This window comes from Osmerus mordax, chromosome 14, assembly GCF_038355195.1.
Source record: "Osmerus mordax isolate fOsmMor3 chromosome 14, fOsmMor3.pri, whole genome shotgun sequence".
Classification (NCBI taxonomy): Eukaryota; Metazoa; Chordata; class Actinopteri; order Osmeriformes; family Osmeridae; genus Osmerus; species Osmerus mordax.
In genome coordinates, this window is record NC_090063.1 from 8,099,815 (window position 1) to 8,127,542 (window position 27,728).

Genomic DNA, 27,728 nt, shown 5'->3' on the forward strand with positions numbered 1-27,728 from the left:
GAGGGGGAGGGGCCTTCTTCACCTCCTGAAGAACACGGGGTTGCGCAGGCAGGCGGCTAGTCACCTGCAACACCCCAGCGGTCCTGCGGAGGTCTCCAGGCTGCTGTCGGTGTCTGAGGCCAGGGTCTGATCGGTGGACATGGAGGAGAGGTCGTTGACGGACGAGGACGGGGGGGGGCTGTCGCTGCTGTTCACGGCTGCACCTGCGCTGAGGGAAGCAACGGCAGCAGGGGGTTACAACGAACAGGAGCCCGAGGGAAGACTGCGCGCACAGAGGGCAACAGAAAAACAACAACGCCTTCTATGTCTCACAGGCATTTGTTTTGCTGCACTGGGATCAGTTAGAACAGCATTGAATACAATTCATTTGACTCAACATTAAAAAGAGAACACCAAGCACCGCCCCCTGACTATCCCAGTGTCTCAGGAGGAAGGAGAGAGGGGGGGGGGGGGGGGGGGGTTAAGGTTGGGGTCAGACCAGTCCAAGTTCCCTCTGTGTCTCTCTTTCAGGACATGTCTATGTCAATAACAGGAATCAGTTGCTGTTCATAGATTAAGGTACTAGGCTATTTTGTAGGTTGTGAGATGGCCAAAGAGTCTTATGGCAGGAATCTACTGGCTGCAAAGAGCTGTGATGTGCTGCAAAGCTTACATTTGGGCCTGAGGCTGTTTCCACCAGCAGTGATACACAATGATGACCGGCGCGGACAAATGCGCTTCCGGTAGATACCATCTCATTCTCGAACTTGTGCTTTGTGGCGCTTCGTGGTGCTTTGCAGTCTTGTGTAGGGGATAGGCAGGGCAGTTACATCTAGCTGCACTTCAGGTGCACTCATTTTTTATTTCACTTCCACTTTTCTGATGTCAGGGATTTAGATGAGAATCTTGAAACGACTTGGCTTGGCTCTCTGTGACACTCCCCTCCATGACAGCTCAGTCTGTAAACAGATGAGGAAAACAAAGCTAGCGGGGATCGCCTCTGTCAAACAGCAGCAGAAACTGAGGGGAACCTTACAGGGACTGTGTAAGATTATGTTCTTTTCTGGTCTTGGACTATTTTCTTACAGCAGACATTTTGTCAAGTGTAGCCTCCTGTTGAGTCTTTGGGACTGTGTGCAGGCACAGACATTCTTCAGACAGAGGATCAAACGGAACTACGACTCCCATTGCACAATGCAGGAGGACGTGGCTGATTCATTTATCCATTGCAAAACTGAGAATACATTCAGTTACACTTAATATGACTTTCAGGCCTTGCCCTTATTGATGATCTTCTTTTAACTTCTTATAATTGAAGGCGTCTAAATGTTGACACATTAAGAAGTAAGATGTAACATATTGAGCTGTTTTACCTCCGTATCTCTTTTACGTGATACTTTACTTCTGAATCCTGTGTCATATAGCAAATGTCCATGTGAACTTGTACTCTTCAAAACCAGTCAAGAGGAAAAGTGAGGGTCTTTGCTAAAACGATCTCTTTCAGTCCAGAGCATTCCAATGGTCAGGTGATTTGTACAGAGAACATCTCGGATGCCCTAAGCAGACCATAAATTTCCTGTTCATGTGTCAACTTCTGGGGGAGGAGAGTGTCTGAAGGACAGTGTTAGCCATTTCAGCTGACCCACAATAAAACAAGTCACATCAGGATTTATGGTATGGGATTGATTCTAACCGTCTCTGTAGTGGGTTTAATCTAAACCAGTAGTTTCATCCGCAACAACAACTGCAGCTGGTCCACTCCCTGAAGGAATACAAAAACACCAGCGAGTGTCAAGCCTGTTTCAGCCTGGTTTTAAATTTTTCAAGGCCATAAAAGACAAACAGGCCCATTGAAAGTTATTATCTGACTGTTGACCAATGAACCACCAAGTTATCCCTCCCAAAACACAGAATATTGTATTCTTTGTATAATGTTATGTGTTTCCACACAGGACTAGCGCATAGATCACCATGCAAGTGCCAATGTGCTGTCTCTGGAGCTCCCGCCTCTCACTGCGGTGAAATACTGCCGTTTGGGGCAGCTTAGCTGCACTGCGTCTGCCCCACTCAGCACTGGGCCAAGCCATCTGCTTAATTACACACCCAGGGAGGACAGAGGGAGGGAGGGAGGGAGGGAGGGAGGGAGGGAGGGAGGGAGGGAGGGAGGGAGGGAGGGAGGGAGGGAGGGAGGGAGGGAGGGAGGGAGGGAGGGAGGGAGGGAGGGAGGGAGGGAGGGAGGGAGGGAGGGAGGGAGGGAGGGAGGGAGGGAGGGAGGGAGGGAGGGAGGGAGGGAGGGAGAAATGAGGAAAGGGAGAAGGGGAGGCATGTGTACATTCAGTAGCGAGAAGGCCAGGGGAAGAGATGAAGACAGGGAAGGGGAGGGTGGGCTATCGCACTGCGGACTAAATCCATCCCAGAGAGCAGTTAGCAGGCTAGTTTGGAGTCATGAATAAAAGCCTTCGTTACGTGCCTATGTTCTCAACTGCCATCTCTGACCAGACCTACAGACAACTTCAACAAGCCTTTGTATGAACATCTTCTGTACAGCTTCTGAATCTTTCAAGTTGTTTTTCCCAAATCGGCACGGCACTCTGGACAGACGCCATCATGCTACAGAGACCCAAATTGAGAAATGATCATACACTGCCCTCCAGTGGTTATTCATGAGCACGACAGATTTCTTGGGAGAGAACGCAGTGGTGGTCATCTTGCTGAGTAATTCAGAGTGTGTAGCTGCAGTGTACTTTGAGGGAACATGGACCGACGACACCAACCTTAAAACATGATATGTCTACACATACACACAGATGTCAACAACACGGTACAACACAAAGAATCTCATCAAAAGAACAAATTGTACATAAATATACACCAAACCCAGCAATGACAAGTAGCAATAATCTATAATTTACCAGCTTTATGCATACACAGTTTATCACCATTTGTCTATTTTATATAATTTGTACTTCATCAAAGTACTTGATTAATGCATGAAATCCATTAATGTACTGTATATAATAAGCAACTTTCACATACATAGATTATACTGAAATCAAATAAAATAGTATTTGTCTCAAAAGCACAATGAGAGACAAGGACATATGGTGCAACGCACAATGGGTTTCTCAGTTATAGGGAGAACCGGATTAGTTTTAATTAGATCCACTTACAGAGTGTTTAGGGTTATGCACTGAGAGTACCTGAGGGAGATGGCTGTCCCTTCACAACGCCATTCTTCGTCCTCTCCTCAAAGTTCATCACCTCTTTGTAGATTAGTTCTGAAAGAGAGGGAGGAAAAAAGATCAGATGAAAAAGACAGAAAAAGAAACAAGGAAAAATCAATTTTGTGCTTCCCCCTGCGCCCTCTCACTAATCATCACTCTGGGGCCGCAGACTAATTGGAAAAGTTTGTGTATATCCACTGATATAATGCTGTGTCATTGGCTACTCACAGACACTGAGAAAAAATAAATGAGGGCAGGGAAGTATGTTTCATTATACATGGGTGGGACATCAACCCACCAACTTTGAGAAAAACAGCACATCTGTCCTCCCCCACTTTTTAATTAAGAACATTATATTTAACAGCTGCATCTTAAGTTATTAAAAAAGCTGTCCCACCCACATTTGAAAACAAACCTACGCCCCTGAATTGAGGAATAATTGATAGTGGAGGAAACCGACCAATAGCATTTACTCAACAGAAACAACTGGGCTGTGAGATTCCCCCTTGGAGTCAGGTGTTTGGATGGGTGATGTGCCCTTGTTACCTTTCCATTCATCTATGGAGTGTTCTCTCTCATCCAGTTGCTTGTCGTAAATCTGCGGCGGGGGCTGAGGGAAGGGGAGGAGACACAGAGGCTTACAACCTGTTTACTGTTTACCAGAACTGGGTTCCTCAACAACTAGCATGTCAACATAGAGGCGACCATTGACCAACTTGACTTCAGACTTGTAGAAATTTTGCACACTGCTCCCACCCCCTCTCCAAGCATAATTGACAGTACAATGGTGTTTGAAATTTTTAAAGCCAGGTAAAACACAGTTTCAAGTAACAAGAGTACATGAAAAAGTACAGTAAACAGTAAACTCCATTGAACCCAGACACAGGTATGACAGAGGAGACCAGCACACCAGTATCAGGGTACGGTTATGGGAACAATGGTACAATAAGGCACAATACAGTGGTGGGTGGGGATGGTAAGAGGTGAGATGATGTATGGAAGAAACAAAGATTGCACTCATAAATGCAATAACATAAGTTGCATTTTCCCCCAGTTGTTGAAATAAGACAATGGCCATTTTGATACTAAGATGGACAGAAATTGTATGTACACTATTTTTCTGCACCAACTTTAAAAACTAGGTTGAAATTTGTGGAAGCCACTGCACAAAATCAATGACAGAGCCACTATAAAGGAGGATAGACGGTACAGAATGCACACTATTACCAACAAACAATGATGCCCAAGGCTATCTACAACCAGGACCATATATGATGACTTTCATTCCAGGTGATTGACAGGTGGCTAGAATAAATCTCCTTCGGGTCGTCCAGCCACCTCTCACAGGTCCACCTGATAGTGTCATTAGTGTGCCATAGGGCTGTCCATCAGACAACACAGCCCTACTGCCATTAGGCAACATGATGAGTGATAGCCGTCTGCTCTCCTTATCACTTCCTCCTCCCCCCTTCATTCTGACACTATCACTGAGCCTTTCTGTCAGTCTGGGCAACACTCCCCTAAAGGGGATGCAAGAGAAATCACTGGCATGAGACCTTGAGATGAGCTTATTAGTGTGGTCTACACATGCACTCTGAAGGGCTATCACTGGACCAATTACTACCTTTCACTGGAAGTCACACAATTGATTCATGCTATAACACATCAATCTACTGTACATCATGTTTATATAGTGAAAATCCTATTGAAAATGGGTGAATTCTCCTTAACAACGGAAACCATTTTCAAACAAACCGTTTTTAGTGTACCAATCTTCATGTATAAGAATGGACATGGTGAGAGATAAACGGTATTCTGTTTATGTATGTCCGGGCACGTGTAAACCTTAACATTTGACGCACATGCAAAACCACGTGCAAAAACACCCAATTGGCATCAGTTTACCATGGCTGTAGCAAGAGTAATGTGCTAGACTGCCATCAGGACTCAGCCAAACGACATGCATATAAACACCTGGCCTCTGTGTCACACACGTGTAGTCTGGACAAGACTCAGTCTGATAGTACAGCTACCAGTCTATAAACGGCAACCTTGTATGTTCTTTGTGTGTTTGATCACGTGCCCTCTGTATTTCTTATAAATATTCCACGGCAGGAGACATTGCCTTGAGATAGGACGGCTGTTATTTACCATGGATATTTGGACGAGATCTCTGGCCTTCATCAGCATGAAATGACAATAGAGAGGGGGGAAAAACAGCAGAACATGCGTCAAAGGAAAAGTGCCATAGATGGCCAGTATATAATGACATCTGTTCTCAAATGTTATAATAATAGTCATCAACATGGTAACTACAGTACGTAATAGAATATCATGGAAGGCAACATTTTAAATTTTAGTTTGATGATCTAAAATACATGTTTCCACAAAAGATGAGACATGCTATAAATTAAATATATACATTTACACATACATGATACTGTAAATTCATATTCCTGTCTCCTGAAACCAAGATGTTCATCTTTGTGATGGAGGCATGTGAGAATATGCAGTTTGTACTGTAGGCTACTACTGTGCATTTGAGCTCATCGATAATACACTGAACATATTGAGATGCAGCCTGAGCATAAGGAAGATTTCAGGCTATAAACGGTCTGCAGATGCCTTTCCCAACCTCACTGTCATCTTACATTGATCAAGGTCTGATTAAAAAGTTAGACTTTACCACCTAACCAGAACAACTTATAAAATGCCTGATTTATGCTATCCATAATCAATTATAGCACTGCTTCAGTAACTCATTTACAGGGGGAACTAGACAATTTTCTCAAAGTAGTCAGACTGTGAGTTGGCTCCAATTGAATTTGGCACTAACAATGTTACTAAGCCTGTCCTAGGTAAATAGGGGAATGGCCATAAAGGTCAAACCACAAAAACAAACAAAAAACAAACATGAGATGAGGATCAAACAATTATAAACTTAACAAATGTACTGACTGGACAATTCCCATAGACCATATAGGTTGGGTGACTACCACCTTATTACCAAAACATGTGTTGTCACATTCAAATCAAAAAAGTTCTAGTGCAAACACTAGGCATTTGTACCCAGTCCTGACTAAATGAGAACAGAGGGAGGGGATTAGACTAGGGCTACAAATCAATGAGGCACCAGAGAGTTCCTCTGGAAGCCTACTCACCGCCTCCACCTCGGCTGGGTCGTACCACACGTTGATGTAGGGGTGCTGCAGGGCCTCGTCCACTGATATCCGCTTGGCAGGGTCGATGATCAGCATCTTAGACAACAGGTCTCTGGCTTGGCTGGCTGCAGAGACAAATGTGGAGGAGGAGGGAGACAGAGGTAGAAAGAGACAAATAAAGAGGGAGGGAGAGAGCAAGAGAGAGCGAGGGAGAAAGGAATGTTCCGTATACAAGAATCAGAAAGCGAGGACTGTAAGATCGATCACCAATTTCCAACTGTCAATCAAACATTAAGCTGGGCTTAGTTTCCATAGCAGCCTATTCCAGAAGAATCTCCAGGAGCTGTGTGGTTGGACAAATAAATGTTGGACCAATAGGGCAATATAGAGCAAGATATTAACTTTGGATCTATAGCAATTAACAGATATTGCTATGAACTACAATGTGTTTTCTGTCATATTTTTATGGGTATTCATCATGGAATAATTCACATTCACTAGACGTGTCACATGTTGTTTTATTGACATACTGCATATGAAGAATGAACGCCACCAGTCCATCTGTGCCTCCTGTTCACACGCACTAAAACAGAGCTGCTATGCTCTTCCCACTAACACATTCTCCCACGCACCTTCTACACTATAAATAGCTTTGAGTAACAGAGCAGAGCTGAGCGGATGAGCTGGACACTTCCTCATCACCAGCATCCTGTTGAATCAACACGCCAGCAGCTAGAAGCCAGCACTAGCTCCAAAATGGACGCCTATCTGACTCACTCCCTCCCCACTGACACGGCTAGGTATGATCAAATGCTGGGCCTCACTTCCAGTATTCATGAGGCTTCCCAGACTCCCTACAAATACGACACAGTAAAACACAGTAGTGCTGCTCTAATGCCTAGGCTCAATGCTGGTAGTGGTCTCGAGTGGGGTTTTTGAGGTGAGGGTAAGGCTTAAGCTGGGTCTAGAGCTAGAGCTAGGGCTGGGGCTAGAGCTAGAGCTAGGGCTAGGGCTAGGGCTGGGACTGGGTCTGGGACTGGGGCTGGGACTAGAGCTGGGGCTGGGGCTGCCTCCTCAGTGGGTGTATTCGATTAATTCCTGCATGTAAAGCTGGAAGTCAGAATACAAAAATGATTCCTGTAAATGTCTCCAGACTCGGCTTTGATGTCAAAGCAGAGCACCACAGGAGCAGATTTCCTTATCTCACGGCATGAGTTTAGTTCAAAACAGTGGGATTTTAAAGTTTCCTCCTTCATAAAAAATGAATGGGGTTGTCCCTGCTCCAATTAATTCATGTTGCCAAGGAAAATGGGAGCTGTGCTAGTGAGATAACTACAATACAAAAAACTGGTTAAAGACTGATTACTGTATCTATATCACATGGACACAGGAGTGCAGGAGTTTAAGCAGAGACAGAATTGTATAAATCCAGTGCTCTGGGTATTGGGCATCATAAGTAAAACAGTGTAACATTTTACACACAGAATACACACAAGGAACCTTGTCTTACCTTTGAGTTTGTTGTGTTCTGAGTCAGCCGGGAATAAGCAATCAGGGAAGAGTTTGGGAAAAGTGAGGCCGGCATACTTGGGTCTGTTCTCCACGTAGTTCCTCACTGTGGGCTGCAGCTTCTTCATGAACTCTGGCATAGGGGTGCCCAGCTGCTCAATTACTTTATTCCATTGGTCAATATCTGGTGGTGAGGGAGGTTAAGAAATCCACACACACCTGCTCCTGCATCTCATTTGTCTTGCAGGCTAGGAGACACCCAGGCCTCATCTCGTACATGCTAAAGACTGGAGTTGTTTGATAACGTTTTGCTTGATTTTTCTCACACCGACGTGCGTACATTCTCCTTGGCTCTTCTTCCTCTGGCAATCCTCCATGCTTTCCAGGATTCCACTAAAACTTAGTAGATTTAAACTGCTCTCTTATGCCAGGTTCAGTGAGATAAAAGTGATGTGTGCTTATGGTGTAGATAGCAAAATAATATTTCAGACTTTATGTTGACATTGGCAACAGAGGTGAAGAGCAGTCTACTTCATTGTGATGTTGAGAGAGAGGGCCTTGTTGTTGTGGTGTGTGTCTGTGTGTGTCTGTGTGTCTGTGTGTCTGTGTGTGATGGGTGGGGGAAAGGAAGCTAAAGGAAAGGCTGTTTTCCTCCCCAAGTCTCCGTGTTCTCACAGGGGTGTTCAGAGAGAAGCATTACCTCATCTTGCAAGAACGTAAGCCATTTCACCTCGTCTTTGTCCCCGCTGACACTGGGAATTCACACAATGCTGATAAAAGCTGTGGGGACTCACTAAAACTCTTATCCATGGGTGTCTAGTTAGCCGCCAGATTCACACACGTATAGCTAGCTTTTATAGATTTCTAATGCAAAGGGTTTCTGTGTTCAATTGCAAAAATGTAAAGAACCTGCATAACCTTTGTCCTAAATCGAATAGGCTTGTCATTTGCTTTTCTAATGGCATGAAATTTCACTAAAGCGACCAGTTATGTCCCACATACAGAGAGTGATATGTGTGAAATCAAAGCTGGAGAGCAGAGAGAGACAAGGATACGGTCGGTGCCAGGGAACAGCACTGTCCCCCTTATCACCTCTCCAAAAATGCAGCCCACTGACCACATGTCCACTGTAACCACACACACAAACACACACACACGAACAGACATGTATGGATGCATTAACGCACCCCGCCCACACACATCCCTCAATTCCACTTTTCCTTCTTCAAATGTTTTTCTACCAACACCTACACACATCGAGATGTTTGAGTAAACTCACAACTCCTTCTCTTTTAGCTTCTTTGACCTGAAGTATTCTATTCTCATGGCTGGTAGCCAGTAACAAGGTGTGGATAGCCACCCACTAGATGATGCAAAACTTGTATGCTGGTAAAATGAATCCTAACAGCCCTCAGGTTCTCCATCAATAGGCTGCCAAACTATAAGGTCGAACATAGGAAGTTTTTTAGTCTTAGATTATTTTCTGTGTCGTTGTAGCACAGCATGCACCTTGCACTGAAATCATGGTGATTGTGATTATTAGGAGTGTTATGAAGATGCTATAAAGCCAGACACCAGGTAGCAAGGTTTGGTTAGAATTACTAGCGCTACGCCCTCAGAACCAAACAGATGAGTAGGTCAGGTATTGATTTACCTGAAAACCAAGCCTGAGAGAAATATGTTACAAATAGAGAGGTGTTTGGGCCTCACCGATTATCTGCACACAACAATACTGTGCCTCATTTGACTTCAGAAACTTTTGTTTTTCATTGTTTTTGGCAAGACTCTTTGAGGAGAGCGAATGGAATCCAATTATATATGTGTAGGAGTATATTTTTTTGAAATTCATGTTGTTCTTTTAAAATATTGGTAAGTACACCTACAGATTGCATCCACATTGTATTAAACATGCACAACTCTGTAATTAATCATAGTCAACCTTATTAGATCAATGGCCAGTCATTCCTGTATGTTAGCAAGGATACAGTCGCGACCAGGGAAGAGGATTTTGTGGCGCACCATTTCTCCCATAATGCATCCCACCGACCATATATCCACTGCAGGTACAGAGGGAAGGAGTGAGAAGGAGGGATGCGGTAAAGAAGAAAGATCAGAGGTTAGCATTGACAGAAATAGAGGAGATAGTTATTTGATTAAGGTCTTAAAGACAACAATTAGTAAAACAGATTTAGCACCCAGAAAAAAATGACCATTCCACTGTTAAGGAGAGAAAGAGAGAGAGAGAGAGGTAGAAAGCCAGCAGTGTCTCCAGAGGTATGACTTGCGACAATAAAAGCTACAGACTCTAGCCTATGGGCCATCCTGTCCACTGTATTAATGTGGTGAGTATGGCTATCGAGCCTTAGTGCAGGCTAGAACTCAAATGCAGGAGGTAAGCAGATTAATGTATCTCTGTTGCTAGTTTATTTACCTGAAATTTGATACACACATTTATTTACAAACCCATACGGTGGAAAGAGTCTCTCATACCCCCTACACAGCCTAAGGATTTCCGCTCATCTTAAAACATGTTGATAACAAAAGGGGTTTAAACGTTGGTCAGCAGTGTTAAATTGCTCAACCAGGCTTCAAAGCTGACAGATGTGGAGAACCAGATGTGTTATTAGTCAAAGTGCTGGCCCAAGCCATCCATTTTTATTACGGTTGCATCTACCTAAGGACTGTAAAGACTTCTGAGGGAGAACACACACTAACTAGTGCAGTCTCACCGTTCTCTTTGTAGCCCATTCCTAAGATGACCTCAGGGGCTCTGTAGTAGCGTGTGACCACATAGGGGGTCATCATGAAGCTGGTCCCCGCAGTCCTTGCCAAACCAAAGTCCAGGATCTTCAGCGTACAGTCAGACTTGACCACTATATTGCTGGGTTTCAGGTCCTGTCGTTAAAACAAAACAACATTAAAGAAATCTGTTAGCAGACAATTGTTAGGACATTTCTTCCGGTCAAGAGTCCTACTCAAACACAATGCCAGTTAGAGCTGCCTTTGCTTCACCAAGCTCATACGGCAGATGGTATTAATAGTCTTAATCTAACACATCCTATTACATCACATTACGCCAGAGGATAGGATGAAAGGGAAATGTTGGTTTTATTCACTGAGGGTCGGATAGAGTTTCTATGTTACAGATCTCGTCTCTCACCCTGTGAATGATGCCGGCTGAGTGCAGGTGCTTGATGCCACATAGCATCTGGTACAGCAGGTAGGACATCCTCTCATGGTCCAGTTCCATCTGAATCACCTGGCACAGGTTGGCATCCATAAGCTCCATCACTAGGTACCTGGTACCACAGCAGAAAGTTGTCAAAAAAATAACAATAAAATACAAATATTGCATACATCTTTTCTCAATTATATGAGAGTGAAATGGAGAATATCTCCTGGCCATACAACATATATGTTGCGATCTGTCGCATGTGAGATTTATGTATGAGACTTTATCAACAGAGAGATTTAAATCAGCTGCTGCAGACAAGGCTTCAAGCAGAGAGAGAATACTAATCATATGGGTCTCCTCTGCAGTGGTTGGATATCATTCTGAACTGGAACTGATCTCACTCATTTATCATTCAGTAAGAAGACAAGCTGCCTGCAGCTTCTGTTACACCACCAGCACTTAGACTTGGCGAGAATCCATGTGCAAATACAGTCTGAGATGCAAAAAGACTCCTTAATCTATGTAATCAAATCAACCGTTGCTGAAAAAGATTGAATATGAGATCATATAAAATCTAAATAATGAGGTTTTTGTCTACATCTGATGTCAGCATTCTCCTGATTCTCCCAGATTTATTCATCCTTAAAACATTTTGTTGTAATAAAGTATTTAGTTTTACTTACACATCCTGGAAGTCCTCTAAAGATTTCTGTGGTGTGAAAACATTTAACAAACTGATGATCTGGAAAAAGAAAAGGGAGAGGGATCCATTTTAAGTCATACATCCACAATCGTAAATCCTGTTGGCAAAGCCCATCTAATCATATGTTGTTTACTTTTCAACAAGGAATTGCGTATTAGCCTTATAAGCTTAGTTCTAGAAACCATGTATCACATTGCAGGTGCTATAGGCAATACAGTAGAAGTCATTTACAGTAAGAAAGACAATATTACCATTCAGACACACGGACACACACTCAAGCCCCATGAATGAAAAAAAGGGGTTAGAGAAGTAAAGAAAGGAGGAATGTGAGATGAAAATGACCTTGATCAAGAACAAAACAGAGAGAGGCGACAGGAAAAAGAAATCAATAGAGAGAGAGAGAGATAGAGAGAGAGAGAGAGAGAGAGAGAGAGAGAGAGAGAGAGAGAGAGAGAGAGAGAGAGAGAGAGAGAGAGAGAGAGAGAATGACACAGATGGAGAAAGACCAAAAGACAAAGTGAGAGGGTAGAAAGAGTGACAAGAGTGAGAGATGAAGGGAGAGAAGAACTGCTGCATTGTGAGGATGACACCCATGCCTCAGAGCTCTTATAGTCCATAACTCATCCTCCCCTCTTCCTCTCCTGTAGTTTATATGAATCACTGTACAATTTCCATCAACTACATTTCCTGAGGCAAGAAATTCAGCCCAGTCAGAACACAAGCTTCTTTATCTTTCAAGGCAGCATTAACTGGACTTCTATATCAATAGCTATCTAAATTAGTCTTCAATTGCATTTTTTCTGTTGAAAAGAAGATCACAATATGAATACACTGTCCAGTTTACCTCTCTTCCATCAGACCAAGGGCATATTTTTGGTGGTTCAGTCTGACCCACTAATGGATCAGGAATTCTTACATCTATCTATCCATCCTCAATAGCTCATGTATTGAGTAGAAAATACAGTAATATGGTGGGTCATAGCAGTGGAAATAATCCCCTCATATTCTATGGTAATAGAAACATGTTGGCAATAAAAGTCTGTTGAACACATAGAGACAACATTGTTCAACAAAAGCATTTCAACCCTCATTCCCACTCTTTACACTCACATTTTTGTGATTGACACATTTCATGAGCACCAGTTCCCTGTACGCCCTCTTTGCATGGGTCTGGTTCTGGAAGGGTCTACTCAGCTTCTTGATGGCAACATTTCTGTCGAGGACGGCATCGTAGCCGGCACTGCGAGAGAACACGAGAGAATGACAGAACACAGTTAAAACAGGTTGCAGGAGCCATTGTTGTTTAGACAGCTCCACGCAGACATGTACATAGGCATGGATTTCTTTTGTAGTCAGCTATTGACTTCCACACACTGATGACATGTTGAAAAAGCAGTATGACTGTGCATTTAAGAGATTATTGACTAACAGTATTAGGGGTTGTGTGTATGGGTGTCCCATAGAGGGACCCAGGGCAGTCATTGTGAAAACAATCTTCTATATGAGGCATACACTGCATTGTTTATTTGGTTGGGGGGGACAACAACACAGGAGCATAGATTTAGCCTTAGCAACAGCTCTTTCTTCTGTCTTCGCAAGACACAGAGTGTAGGCAATGCTGAAACATAACACTAGGTAGAGTCCAGTACGATGGAGATTATTCATGACTGACACTTTATTTAATAACGATAATACGAGAGTACATTGTTGCAATGCAGCGCGGCGCTATGCCAGGCTGCCTTTTACCACCAACCGTTGAGATGTTCATTCCACTGTGACTAAGGCACTTCTGGAGTTTGCCAGCAGTTGTTGTCATGGTAATGACTTACGAAGGACAGTTTTTGAGGATTCCGAGAGAGAGCGAGACATGAGGAGAAAGGAGGATGCCTTGTCGGAGTAGACAGTCGCAGATGTATGTTTACCCCTGTAAGTGTTCCTCTCTTCATTGTACTCCAAAGGGTGGTGCTCGCTGAACACGGTTGACAGTCCCTTAGGCTCAAATTACAGCCACTTTATGCTTTTATGCGTTTAAGGGGAACGTATTCAACCTATTTGCTTCCATGTCAGTCTGCTCGGCCTCTGCCCAGCAGAACACAGCCCCGTCTCTAACCATGCAACAGCAGCAGCTAAGAGGCACAGAGCAGGCAGGGCCTGATGACTTATAACACAGGTTAGAAGTTATATGATCAGTCATTTGGTTGCTTTGGTACACAATGTCATGAATGAAACCATTAAAGGATTAAGAGAGGTTTAAAAGACATCCTGTTTAGAGGCCTCATGGGGATGAGAGGGAAGTGAATCAGGAGAGTACCTGTCTTTCTCTATAACTCTCCATCATACACACACACACACACACACACACACACACACATGCACACTCAGTCTCACACACAACATCTCAAAAGGAATACAACATGTCACATCTACATTACGTTTTATACAGTAAATATATGTATATGTACCTCTTCCTATTTAGATTTGACTGTTCCTTCTGAGTAATCCCAGTTAATGTAACAATACTATATACTTTTTAAAAATCCTGTTTTAGTTATTCTTATGTATTCGCTATTCCATTTTCTTGGATATACCGTGACATTGAAATACCACAGTTTTCAGAGTCACTGACACTTGGGACCCAAAGGGTGGTTGTACTGGCCTGTACGATCCCAGCAGCAGTTTAAGGTGAACAGGAGAAGGCAGATGATCATGTCCGTGTGCAGTCAGGCCTGACTGTTCAGACTCGTCTTTGTTTGCCACAGGAGCCTTGGGAGTCAGAGGAACCATAACACTAGTCTGAGTCATCGCTGCTTTTGGCACTCTTACGACACAAACTCTAGAACAGCGCTGTCACGGATACAGCAACTGAAAGGTTTAATGCCTATGGGCCAAGGTGGTTAGGAGTCCTCACAGAAAGACATTTAAAGCTTAGATCGAGTAGGGGCAGGCAGCTGTGAATGATAAAGAAACACCTCTATGGAAAGTTCTGGGATTGCAGGACACTGAGATATGGTTTAGGGGCCGCATACTTGACGACCACTTTAGGGGAAAAAACGATAAGAGACTATGAACATAAGGAAATTGTTGAAGTGCTCTTCAAAGAATGGTTATAGAAAATATATAATATTTAGAACACATCATATTTTACAGATAAATCCAGTAACGTGTTTGCGTACAATTCATTTACTTTAAAGCTAGATATTTACTAAATATCTAGCTGAGATGTCTGTTAGACATAAATGCTTATTTCCAGTAGGTCATTACCAAAACATAACCTATACTGCTACTGGTACAGCATAAAAGAAAAGAAAAAAGATAAAAAAGAAAGTAATCAAACGCAATGGGATTTCAACAGCTTGGATAGTATAGTATACTTGGAGTATAGTATAGTTAATATAAATATAAAAACAATATTCAACTTCCAACACAAGGAACCTGCCCGATGACAAAATTATTTATAAGTCTACACAACAAAGAGGAGGGAGGTAGGTGTGAGAGGGCATGAACAACTTTGGGCCAATAGAAACCTGAATAAATCACGATGATGATGATGTCCTGACTGGCGTACCTGGTAATTCACATCAAGATAGGGCTTCTAAGAGCTCCGACCACACAACCAGAAGTGTGGACAAGGATAAGTGGACAGATGTGAATACAAGCAGGAAATAAAACGTACAACACACACACAAGGACAGTCTTCTCCAGTCAGTGGGTGTACAAGTCTCTCCGATCCTACTCAGGCATTAGGCAAAAATCTCCAGATTATATAACTGAGGCAGATTGCATAATTATGTTGATTCCAGGATAAGGCTTTGCTTATGTCCATTGCTGTGTGCATACCGGTTTTACCCTGCCTGTCCTAAATTACTGTGCCTGTCAGTTTGGATGACAGACCAGGGAGAATTCTCATTCTTTAAGAACAGATGATTAACTTCCATCTTAAACGGTGTTGCAGGTACACTTGATCACATTACATCAATGTTTTGAGATGTTAAGCCATGGTACATCCTATTCATTGACGGGCTTTGTGACACCATGTGACAGCCCAGCCGAAGGAGGCACAGCAACATTAGATTGGGTCTGTCTCCCTGCCACCAAGCGTCCTGCAAACACGCCCGGATCTTGGTATTAGCAGTCCCTCCCTGTCCCAAGCTCCTTTGCAAATGTACACAATAGCTTTGGAAATGTGGGGGCATGAGAGGCCACAGGGTAGGTGGGGGTGGGCACGGAGACAGAAAAGGGACTGGGAGCGGGAATATGGGGGGGGGGGGGGGGTGGCAGGATGAGGCAAGCAGGGGACAGGGGGTGGAATGGGGGGGGGCATTGTGCATGGAGTATCCGCACTGTGAGATTCCTGGTAAGGGAACACGGCAGATATTTTCATCCCCCGCTCACCGTTTTGCATTTACATTATTCCACACGACAGACGAAGGCCGTGTGACATTAACAAAGCCCCAAGATAGAAACGTGCTCTGATCTCTCTGGCCATCTTCTTGGCAGGGCTAGAAGAATACATTCCCTTCAGAGGAGTTTTGGCTATTGGTGCTCTGTATTTGAGTGGGGTGAATTCTAACACACACAAACTGTCTGAATACGAGATTGAGATTTGCTTGGTGTCCCTTGCCTGACAGAGTAAGAGAGACAATTGGTGTATAAAATATCTATTTGGTATTCACCCTAGCATCAATGCTTTCAAATGAAATAGTCTGTTATTTACATTTTCTTCTTTAGAGTACTGTACACCATCATTCAACATACACAACAAGCATCCTTTGAGACTTAATTGCATCCACAACTCTTAGGTTAGCCTGTAAAAAGGAAGAAAGAAGGAGTGTACTTACCATACTATACCCTGAGCCCCAGAACCAATGGGCTTTAGGTTCTGGTACCGTTTGAGAACTGTGAAAGTGGAATCCCCTACTTCCACGCTATAGAACTGGTTGTCCACTTTGCTTTTGCTCATGTTGTAATGCTTGGCGATATATGACACATCAACTTGTTTACCAAACCCCTGCAGAAATAAAAAAGAAAGACTCCATTAGTGATGTTGAAAGAACCTAGAGAGATACTGTCCTGTTCCACATTCCTGTTCCTGTTAATATTAGATAATGCCAACAAAATTATAAAGTAACCGTACAGTATTATTTAGATAGGCTAATCACAACCAAAGTTTAACGTGTGTGATGGAGACTAATCTTTATAATGGAGACTTTGGCTTTAGTGGAACTGTGATTAAATATTCTTTAAACATTAATAAAACTGATTTTCTGTGCACCAAAAATATGGTTGGGAAGTATGGTTATGTTGTACAATAGGACGTGCACCAGGAAAACCTGGTTGACAAGGGATAACGAACAACAAACTCACCGTACAATTATACTCAATACAATACTAAACAGCTCTGTATAATAGCAGTGTCATTGGACTAATTAACACCAGCATTTAAACATATCTTTATAGTCCCTTGCTAAGTGCTTTGTAATTGTAGAGGAGATGAATAGTCCTGAGTCAGTGAGTAATGTAATCAAGCAATTGCAGTGTAATTACTCCTTAAAGTTTTACACATAGGCTAACATCTCCATACCCATTCAGTACATGTTCATTGCTGTAATTTCCTTGATTGATCCAAACTTGCATGCATAATGCAGTTCTTCCATGAGAACACGGAACGCCTCCATAACTTAATAAGGTTTTTAGATGGACTCTGACTTGCACACTGTCTCTGATGATAGAGAACTATGGAACGAGGGTCCCACGCTGTCAAAGATCACATTCCAACTTAGGGCTCACTCCTGACTGTTGCAGCCAACCATTATGCTCCTAGTGACTATATATTTGATCTTGATATTGAGACTTATAGAGAATAGTTGTGTTATCAGTGTAGTTATTCATTGAAATTAGAAGAGGATTGTAAGAACTTCAATTGATTAAACTTTGACTGAATTATTCCAAATGTATCTATCAGTATTGCTACCTGGGACAGGCACAAGTGAGATGTTATGCTACTACATGATATACTTAAAAGCTAATGGGCTTGAAACTAAAAGTGAAATATGATACACACACAGAGAGGTCTATGCTTACCAAAAGGTCAATATGATTCATATTTCACATTTTTGGAAGCAATTTATAGTATGAGACCAGTAGTGAGAGTCATTAGCAAACAAACAAAAATGACCAGTATACTGTTTGTTTATTTCTGTTTACCTTTGAATCTTTAGTAACCTCTAAACACCAGAAGGCTCATCATACTCTCATACACAAACACTTCTACAACATTTAGCAATGAAGGGGAATATGGAAGCAAATGAATACTGTACCTTTTTTACCTGTAAGGAACACACACCTGACAAAAAGCAATCTTCACATCCAGGATTGGTTGGCTGCAGTTATACAAGAAATGTCTGCTCATAAATACCTGAAAAACACAAGAGGAGAGACCAGCACATATCAGCTAGGGTTCTACGAGAGCCTAATGATACTACAGGTCAGATGTGTTGTGTGTGTGTGTGTTTGCTGTTGAGTATGCATTAAAATAATGTCAAATATGAATACAGAATTCTCCCAATATCCTGTTGATTCCATGTTTGTCTTGCAACAGTGTGAAGCACGTAAGTGCACCTCGATGAAAATGTGTCTAATATATTGGTTCCACTTTGGATGTAAAAACATTCCTAGAATAGCCAGTGTCATGCAGAATTTAAAATGGCTATGCTAATTTATGCTAATTATGTTCTGGTTGACTTGAGGCATATCCATCTTCCCATCCTCACCCTCTCTAGGGAAGACATCCCATTATGAAAGGTTCTAGAATATATCAATTTTATATTTCATGAAACCTTCAAAGACAACCAGTAAAACCAGAATAGAAAATCTGCACAACTTAAATAATTTGTTGTTTAATATCCCTTGCCACCTTTAAGATCTTTCACAATATCAAAATGTTTGACTGTAATCACCACAGGAAGACAGTGCAATACTAAGGCTGGGCTACAATCCCTGTTGAACCCAGGTATTCCCAAACTGGAGTTAAGTCCATTCCTGGAACCATATAGTCTATTAATGCATACTCCTGTTAAAGCGAGACCCTGAGAGAAGTTGTTTAAGAGCTATGGGAGACAACTTCAGGTACCAGTTATTTAGGTCACCCAATTTAAAGAACAGCACTGTCGCATCACAATGTGATGGTTGCCACTCTTAATGTACACTATTGGCTGAACCGTTTTTTATGGACTCCATAATACCAAAACAATCATACATCCTACCAAATGACATCCTACCAACTGACATCCTACCAACTGACATCCTACCAACTGACTAACCATAGCTATCATAGGCAACAGAGGCCCCAACCATTGCTGGATTGTCAAGGATGGTTGTCACAATGTAGTGAGAAAGGACTCTAAGGCAGCAACCTATCACTAAACACCTTGGCTGACTGAGGCCACATGCTCAGAGCTGAGGAAGGGAAGAGGGGAGGAGGGGGAGAAGGTGAGGCAAGAGAGGAAAGAAGAGAAAAGAAGCAAAGCGAAGAGATGGGGAGGGAGGAAAGAATATAAGGGAGCAACAAGCTTAATGCAAAGATGTACTTTATCTTCTTTTTTGTTTTCACCATTGTCTTTATGACATTTATTTGTTCTTTTTCCCACTAAGCCCATTCCTTTTTCTACAAAACAAGGAAAACTATTTGCCTGATAGGAATAATAATTTACAGAATAAACTGTGTTCAACTTGCCAGATGCTACATTACTGTAACATGGGCCACTGCTATTACGTAATCAAGAAGGGTTAACATCCCAGCTACATTTCAGCATTAGTAGTTAGCACATTCCAACTGTAGATTTGGAGACTTACTTGGCGGGAAACACCAGTCACTCAACCATGTCTGTGTTTGTCCTCAGAGAATATTAGATGGACCAATTTAAACCCCTAAACTCCTGAGTAATCCTTTCTCTCTCACGCACACTCACAAGAGGTGGTCTGGAGGGACATTTATTGGCACCAGAGTCACAGAGAGCATCACTGAGCAAACAGAGGAGAGAGAGTGAGAGAGTGAGAGAGAGAGAGAGAGAGAGAGAGAGAGAGAGAGAGAGAGAGAGAGAGAGAGAGAGAGAGAGAGAGAGGGGGGAGGGGAGGGGAGGGGAGGGGAGGGGAGGGGAGGGGAGGGGAGGGGAGGGGAGGGGAGGGGAGGGGAGGGGAAGAACTGCAACACTTATTGAAACCTCACATCACCAGGGTTGTTTAAGCACTAAGAGCCTGTGTCTGACATCATAGAGAATCACATTTAACGACATAGACATTTGTTATTGAATATAAATATTAAAGCTGCACCATTAAGAAACAAAAGCCTGATAATTAGGCCTGTGTAACGATGATAGTTTCATGACTGTACAAAACGGAAGCACGATGAATCAGCTCAGACACATCCATACACATAACACCAAATGTCTGAGCCAGTTTCTACGGTAACCCAGCGAGTGAGTCCAGCGACACCTTCCTCCGTGCATTTTCACATCTCACCTTGTAAATCAAATGTGTAACATAGCATAGTCATTCCACAAGAAGATCGTACCAGAGAGGACCAACTAACAGGTTCAAAATGTGTAGTCATCAGGTTTGACAAATGTATCCAGCGAGAGATGTTCTGTATGTGTTTATGACCCCCATGAATGTATGGTGCTCACTGTCCAGACCAAATAGACATGAGCTCTGGAAAAGACAAGCAAAGGCAAACTGAGAAGAGGTTCCCATGTAATTTGTACCCATAAGTGTAGTAACATTTGTCAAACTTGTGAGAACTTTTTGAATTTATAATAAAGACAATTTGAAAATTGTGAAAGTGAAAATGTACTGTACTGTATGTGTTGGGTGTGCAAGGCCTTGTACATCTATTAAGTTTACTTCCAGTTTTGGACGGAGCTGTAGATGTCCCTAAGGATCTCTGAGTCATTCTTCATAAAGAGAAGTCTCCTGGTGCTCTGACGTAACTTGTATTCAGACACCAAGGACAGTCATCTTTGTATGTCAACCCCACTGCAAGGCACCATAGAAACAGGATGTTCATTACACTGCATACACATTGCAACTTGTGTTTTACAAAATAGTTGAATGTCTGGAAGAGGAGATCAACTGTGTACTCACAGCAGCATAAATATCCACGGGGTAATGTTATTCATCCATTTAAAGGAAAGAGACCACCTTCCATCATAAAGTCTTCTTGATGTCTATCATACACAGCTTCCCGTATGTTCACCTGGCCTCTCACATGTTTCTACACGAAATCGTGTTTGCCGTATATGAATATACAAAAAGGAACTGTCTTAAAAAAAACTGCATGAGTAAACAAACTGTAATTTAAATTATAATCATGCATACCACCTCCATGGTTTTCTCAAAAGTCTGGTTTTTAATCAGACATAATAACCCAGCATGCTCTTTAAAAAATAAGTACTTAAATTATATTGCCTCATGAACCTAATTTACGCCAATAAATTCACATTCTTCGTTGCAGTTCTCTACAAATCTACATTTACAAATCCTGCAAATAATTTCAGAAACCTAACGTTGAATGCGTCATGTTGCGCTGAGTAAGTAAGTAAGACCTCAAATACCCTTTTATCATCCTTACCAATCACTGGGTATTTTTTAGAGCAGTCGAGGCTACATTGGGTGAAAGGTTAATCCAGTAAAAACACACTTGGATTTAATGACCTCAGTTAATGACGGTCTGTGATGAGCCTTAATTATACAAAATGATCAAACAACTACTTTGGGGATTTTTCTTCTTGTAAGTCATTCTAGAGCTCAACCAATGACAGGCCCAACCGGTGGAAACCAAGAAGCCCTCCCGATTTTGATAGCTCTCCAAGCAAACTCACTAGAGCTGGATATGTTACAATAAAAGTACAGATTGCCTTTACCACCACAGTATCTCATTACGTAATTTACAGTAAACACTTTTTTTTTTATACACTTGCTGATTTCCTCAAATTAGGCCTAATCAAACAATTTTTCAAAAACAGCATTCAAGACTTTGGACCATAATAAATAGTCCATGGAGACAGGAAACCATTTAGCTGTTTGGATTATTGTGTGGTCACCGGTAAAACTCTACTGCAGTCAATAGATTATAATAATGATATAATTATAGACATAAAATAAATATTTTAGAACTTGTCATTAGATTATCCGGGCTCATCACTCAGCAGAAGGCACCAAAGTGCCTGTGAATGGTCATGGTGTCAACCTATGTCCTCAACAAAGAGTGTAATCCCTGATAATTTAATCCAGTGGAATACCTCACATGATTAAATGGTATCGGGGGAGGGGGGGGGGGTTACGGTTATCTGGTCTACCAGTTCTATTAAATATGTGTGATCCACGTATTAAGACCACAGCTCTGTAATTTATCCAACTATTTGGAATCATGTTGTTGAATAACCTAAATCTAATAAACAACCATAGATTTTCAAAAGATGACCTTTGTTGATGCAGAGAAACTTTAATTCCACGTGACAAAATGCAATGCTACTCGCAAAAATCTGACACAACCATATATTGGCTTGAGCAGGACAGATGCAACTGTAGTCACAATAAGCAGGCTGGTGACGAAAGCAGGGAGCTGCATCTTGGTGTTTTAAGGGCTGTCCCTGATGATCCCAGGTTGTTGATATTCAGAGTGGGTCATTGTACAGGAAGTGACCCCCAACAGGGGAGGATGGGAGCAGGACATTGTGTAACTGTGCCCCACAGCACAACCCCTCTCATTGGCAACAGAGTTAGGATTAGTATGAATTAAACACGACAACATCAGTAAATTCAGTTGATGATTAATAAATATTATTTTCCACAAAAGCAAAATGACTGCAATAGCGGTAAATCTGTTTCTGAGGTGAGCAACAATTGGGTGTCAGAATAATAAAGCCTACATCCATCTTGCATTCATAGCACATCTATTTCCAGCTGTCTCCCATCTTATCTTTGACAGGTGTAAAGGTCAATGTCAACTCCTCTACTAGGAGTGATAGACACCACCTCCTCATTCACCTCCAGCTATATACAGTAGAAGATACTTGGGCTTTAATGGCATCCGCAGGGACTGTTGAGGTGGAGGCTAATTGGGTTGTGTGCTGTTCAGTTTGAAATATGGTCTGAAACGATAATAAACATGGCCATCAAACAGGTCTGTTTACAGAACGGAGACTTGGTGACAGAACGGAGACTTGGTGACATTTGACTACTGTTGTCAAATGTAGCATGTGTGTGCACTATAATTCTCACATTTTTAGGTTTGATATTATTGTATCTTCCTTCCATTTCTTGAGTAATGACTACTCTTTTCCAAATATGTGTCACTGTACACGGCAGGTATACAACAACAATGCCAAACTGGCAAAAGCTTTACTGTACACTTCTGCCTTTCCTCTCATCTGCCTGACACCAGAGTCTGGCTTTCAGGCAGCTTACATGCATCACATAAATATGTCAGTGAATCCTCCCCTCTATCTCTTCTCTCCATCCCTTTATCCATATTGCTACAGATAGCCTGCAATTCCTCATCTCTGCCTCTTTTTTGTCCCTCCCTCACTTCTACCTCCCTCTCTCGCTCCCTCATCCCCTACCTCCCTCTAACTCTGCTTTCCCCTCCCCCTCCCATTCTATTCCACTGCGACTGCAAGGTTCAGCAGCTCGGTGTCTCCTGCAGTACTCAGCCCTCCTCCCAGTCCAGCCTCCATCTGGGCTCAGGGGCTGCAGGCCCAAAGCCCAGGCCAGAAAACAACATTGACTCCCTGAGCCATACATTCCCATCCTATGGAGCATATGAGAAATGCCACCTCAATATCGACACATTAACTGTTTCTACAATTTCTTTCTCCGTCTTTCTCTTTCACCTCACTGTTCAACTCCCTGTGACGGATGCTAATGCAGGATGGAAACCAGCACTGCTGATGCTGCAGTTCTTTGAGGCCTAGATGCCGAACATGCACTGATATGGCGACTGGACCCACTTGTCTATTTTTCTCAGCTGTAATCAGGCTGAAACACAATCCCACAGATGCCAGGACTTAGACATCCCACAGTAACCGCTGAGCTGCTTATTAAGCCATGCTTTACACACCCACACAAACAATCAAATAGATGTTACAAATTAGCACTAATATAACTAAGGTACACTGTGAGGCTATTAGATTTCTGGTAATTTCATCTAATGCCATTTTGCCTTTCCTTTTCAAAGGTTCCGTTCATGAATGAACAGTGGATATGAATTTTAGCAACATCTCTGCTGCTGTTTGTCTCTGGCTTCTGAAACAACCTTTGAAATCTTCTTAGCAAAGAGCTTTTGATGCTGCTCTACGCTCATTCATCCAGTTTTACATCCCAAAAGCCTAATTGACCTAATTTCAATATTGAATCCATCTGTAGTAGTGTGTGTTTCACAATGGGAGATGATCTTATCTAAAGCACTTGTGGAGTTTGGATTATTAAAAAACAAATACCGTAAAAACAAAGGAATATGAAATAAAAAATCATTTAGGCACAAATCATTTCATGACGTTCTACCGGAATGTCTATATTCCCTGTCAGGATTAATGAAGTCTGTAAATCCGTTGACAGGCCGATGTGCAGATGTGCTGCTACTCCAGGGAACTGGGCAGAACCAACTGCACAATGACAAGCTTAGTTAGTCAGCCCACTATAAAAAATATAAACATGCACCACAGATTAAATCCTTTTATGTAACTGTACAGTAGTTCACAGTAGGGCATATTGCTGGAGTTGTCAGCTGTAGCAATCAGTACTGTAGTTAGGACAAACGGGAATGGTGGCATGGTGCTTTTGTAGGATGACACAATGTGTTGAATTGCGCAAACACATTGACCGTGGTGCTTGTCAGTCTTTCTCCAAAACATTTGTACTCTTTGATACAGATTTACTCGCAGTAGCTTAATGGAGCCCATATTTTTGGTTCAATCATTCTGAATTATTGACCCACAATATGGTAAGTATCACTGCAATGACACCAAAAATACACAGACCAGATCTTGCTTCATCGATACAAAAATGCTTTACTGTTAAAACAAAGTAAGAACTTGGGATACATTTTCCTAGACAAAATGTTCATTATCAATACCTAGCACTATAATAGAAAAAGCCCACATCCTGCAAAAATGTAGTAGACAAACCATTCCACTGCTGGTCAGGAAGGTTTGCCCATCCCTCTCTGACCAAGCCGCTGAGGGGGCAGTGGGTCCAGACCCCTGATAATGCCGTCAAATAGCCCGGCAGAGCAAGAGATAGAGGGGGACGGGAGGGCAGAGAGAGAAAGAGACAGAGAGAAATAGAGAGAAAAATGAGAGAGAAAGAGAGAGGGAGCCATACTTGGTTTGGCCGATTGGCTGATACTGCCTCAGGCTTCTCTACTCCCTGGCTGAGCAATTATGTGCCTCTAATGGGCACCGAGTCATTCCAAGTCCCCATAACAAATGCCAAATAGGGGCACCATCCATCATATGGCAGGAAAGATGCCAACACTGGAACCTCCAAACTCACAGAAATTGATCATGTACAATCACCATCCCAGGACTTACAAAACTCTCACATATCGGCTGTTTGGAAGCTGGAAGGTGATTGGTTGGATGACTATGACAGATGAGAATGCTTGTTTTCTCCTTTTGGGATTCAAAATGGAGACGCAGAAATGTAGTGGCAGTTTTGTGACATCAGTTTTAGCATTGCATGTTGGAGAACCAATGAGATTCATGAGTGTCCTCTTTACAGTAGAAACAAGAAAACTAGAAGTTAGCCAGACGGTGGTAGGCCTACACACAGAGTACTGTTGTTCCGTTAGAATTATTGGAACGCCCCGTCCACATCCCTTACAAAATCAGTGTTTGTTTGTCTTAGCATCTTGTTTCAAATCCTTTGAATTCGAGACAATTTCACAACACTAGAGACAATTTTGTACTCCAGGCCATCTAATGCTAACCAGGGTGTCAAATTGCCAAAACAATAGGCTTCCATATTCCAAAAAATGTTCATAACTGCACAGGGCTACTGTATTTGAATTAACGCTATTATTGAATTAATGGCATCAGTGGCAGAACATTTCCACTGAGAATGGGAGCAGGGTAACCTCAAAATCAATGCCAATGATTTAGTTTACCAATATCTCATCTAAACCAACAGTAAACCTCAGAATGGATTGATATGGCTTGTGTAGCCTAAACTCATTTGAAACAACTAGAAAAATTGAGAATTAAAATATGAAACCTTTTCAGTTTACACACATTATCTGGTTATCGAGCCAAAACATATTGATATAAATGTTATGGATGTCTTTTGATAACACAATTCAACCAATGATAACTGTGAGTTTTCCCTGCAGCACACTCTTCAACATGCACAAGGGCCTGTTCAATAATTCAGCTCACAAGGTTGCTGTCTCTAAAACCTTTTTCTTCTCGCCCTTGAATGCAACGGGGTTTTGGTCCATGTCTAGCATCATAGCACACTTACAGTAGCACAGCAGTCTTTGAACACTATTGGCCTATATATATATTTTACAGTATTTCTATACAAATTAGCAACAAAACCTTACTTAACTACACATTTTTCTCTTTCAGATTAAATACACAGCTCTATACTGAAAATTGAAAAAGTAAATGTGCATTTTTATACATGTATCATGCTGAAAGTTGCCTTCTTAATCTAATGTATTCCTTGTACCTGGCAGAGAAGGTAGAGAGAAAAAAATAAAAAATAAAAACTTTTTATCTTTACTGGTATGTGTCATAATATTTGGATGTACAAATGCCAAAGGCATGGTTTATAAATGGCTAAAAATCTTAAACCACAAGGTGTGCAGCTGCCATCTGCAAGGGTGTTGGGTAATCCCTTGACAGGAAATCACATAGATATAGTATGAACTATTATAGTCTGTGTGAACTATCTGGGTATTCTTTTTCTTTCAGATCAACATAACTTGGCTAAACCCATTTCCATCACTCAAGTGATACGCGTGCAAGTGCATCTATGTAGTACGTCAGGGGCCAACATTTTGAGTGAACGGTTTGAAAGGTTTGTTATTATGCAAACTGTGTTTTTCAACATTAAATATGTGAATTGCTTTCAACTATGTGAAATATACGCCACTTGATTCTAAAATAATAGAAACTGGACTAACGACCATTATTCACCAGCAATGTTACCCTTGTTGGTTTTATTTTTAATATTCTAAACGGCAACGTAAGATAACCATAGGTCATTACAGTGCACCTAGACAAGCATGCAACTGAGAGGAAAAAAACATCTGCATTGATGGACAACAACATACAGTAATCGACTAAAGACATTCGAATCCAATATAATACTTTTCAATTACCTATCTAGAAGGCTACTTAGCTAACAATCAGCGGAATAGAATATAAAAAGGGGCTTGTTATTGCCAACGTCCCTTTCCACAGTTGCATCTTTATCAGTCGACTTCATTAACCTTCCCTCCAATCAATATGCATCACCCCACCCTTCAGTAGGCTCCCGCATCAACATCACACTCCGACCTACCATTCCGTGCCAGCTAACGACGATCCCAGTGCGATGACAGTCCTGTTCAAAACATTCCGACGGGAGACATTATCATTGGCGGAATATAAACGTCAAGATGGAGAAAAACGATAAATGAAGCGAGAAAAAAATAGAGTAGATATAGACTGTAACCGAGATTGCGATGCTGAATCACTCCTGCTTTACCGTCTTGCAACCATTGTGCTGCAAGATGCTGGATGTACCATCGTGGACCTACCAGAGGAGAGGGAGAAAAGAGGAAGGGGGTTAGGGAAATCTGTTGCTATAGCAACCAAAAGGAGCACGTGTGACGTCAAAGCCCAGAAAGCACCATAGGGCCAGGAAGGGAGGGGGTGTGTGTTGAAGCCTCTCACGGATCCTGCACCGTCCTCCTGGTGCGGACAGTGCCAAGGAAT

At 42.1% G+C, this 27,728-nt stretch overlaps 1 protein-coding gene across 4 annotated transcripts; it reads right to left on the minus strand.

Moving 5' to 3' along the window:
- mapk10 (mitogen-activated protein kinase 10) lies at nucleotides 1–27,447 on the minus strand. 4 transcript variants are annotated; one of them, XM_067251153.1, is made up of 14 exons: nucleotides 27,313–27,447; nucleotides 18,095–18,166; nucleotides 16,590–16,759; nucleotides 12,862–12,991; nucleotides 11,732–11,790; nucleotides 11,034–11,172; nucleotides 10,603–10,768; nucleotides 9,859–9,930; nucleotides 7,875–8,057; nucleotides 6,365–6,489; nucleotides 5,355–5,381; nucleotides 3,750–3,813; nucleotides 3,180–3,257; nucleotides 1–203 (listed from the first exon to the last, which is right to left on the minus strand). In XM_067251153.1, the coding sequence occupies exons 1-14, from the start codon at nucleotides 27,313–27,315 to the stop codon at nucleotides 61–63; spliced, it is 1,431 nt and encodes a 476-aa protein (XP_067107254.1). In that variant the 5' UTR covers nucleotides 27,316–27,447; the 3' UTR covers nucleotides 1–60. The 4 variants fall into 4 exon arrangements, with proteins under 4 accessions (XP_067107254.1, XP_067107251.1, XP_067107253.1 ...); XM_067251150.1 differs by lacking the exon at nucleotides 27,313–27,447 and having other exon boundaries at nucleotides 18,069–18,156; XM_067251152.1 differs by lacking the exon at nucleotides 27,313–27,447 and having other exon boundaries at nucleotides 114–208; nucleotides 18,069–18,156.
- Nucleotides 27,448–27,728: the final 281 nt, after the last annotated feature.

What these genes read in the sequence shown, in the direction of transcription:
- mapk10 (XM_067251153.1), bottom strand. An exon ending in GGGGCTCAGGGTATAGTATG is followed by an intron (nt 12,992 to 16,589) that starts GTAAGTACACTC and finishes GTTCTCTCGCAG; the next exon opens with TGCCGGCTACGATGCCGTCC. An exon ending in ACCCAGCCGAGGTGGAGGCG is followed by an intron (nt 5,382 to 6,364) that starts GTGAGTAGGCTT and finishes ATGCTGATGAAG; the next exon opens with GCCAGAGATCTCGTCCAAAT.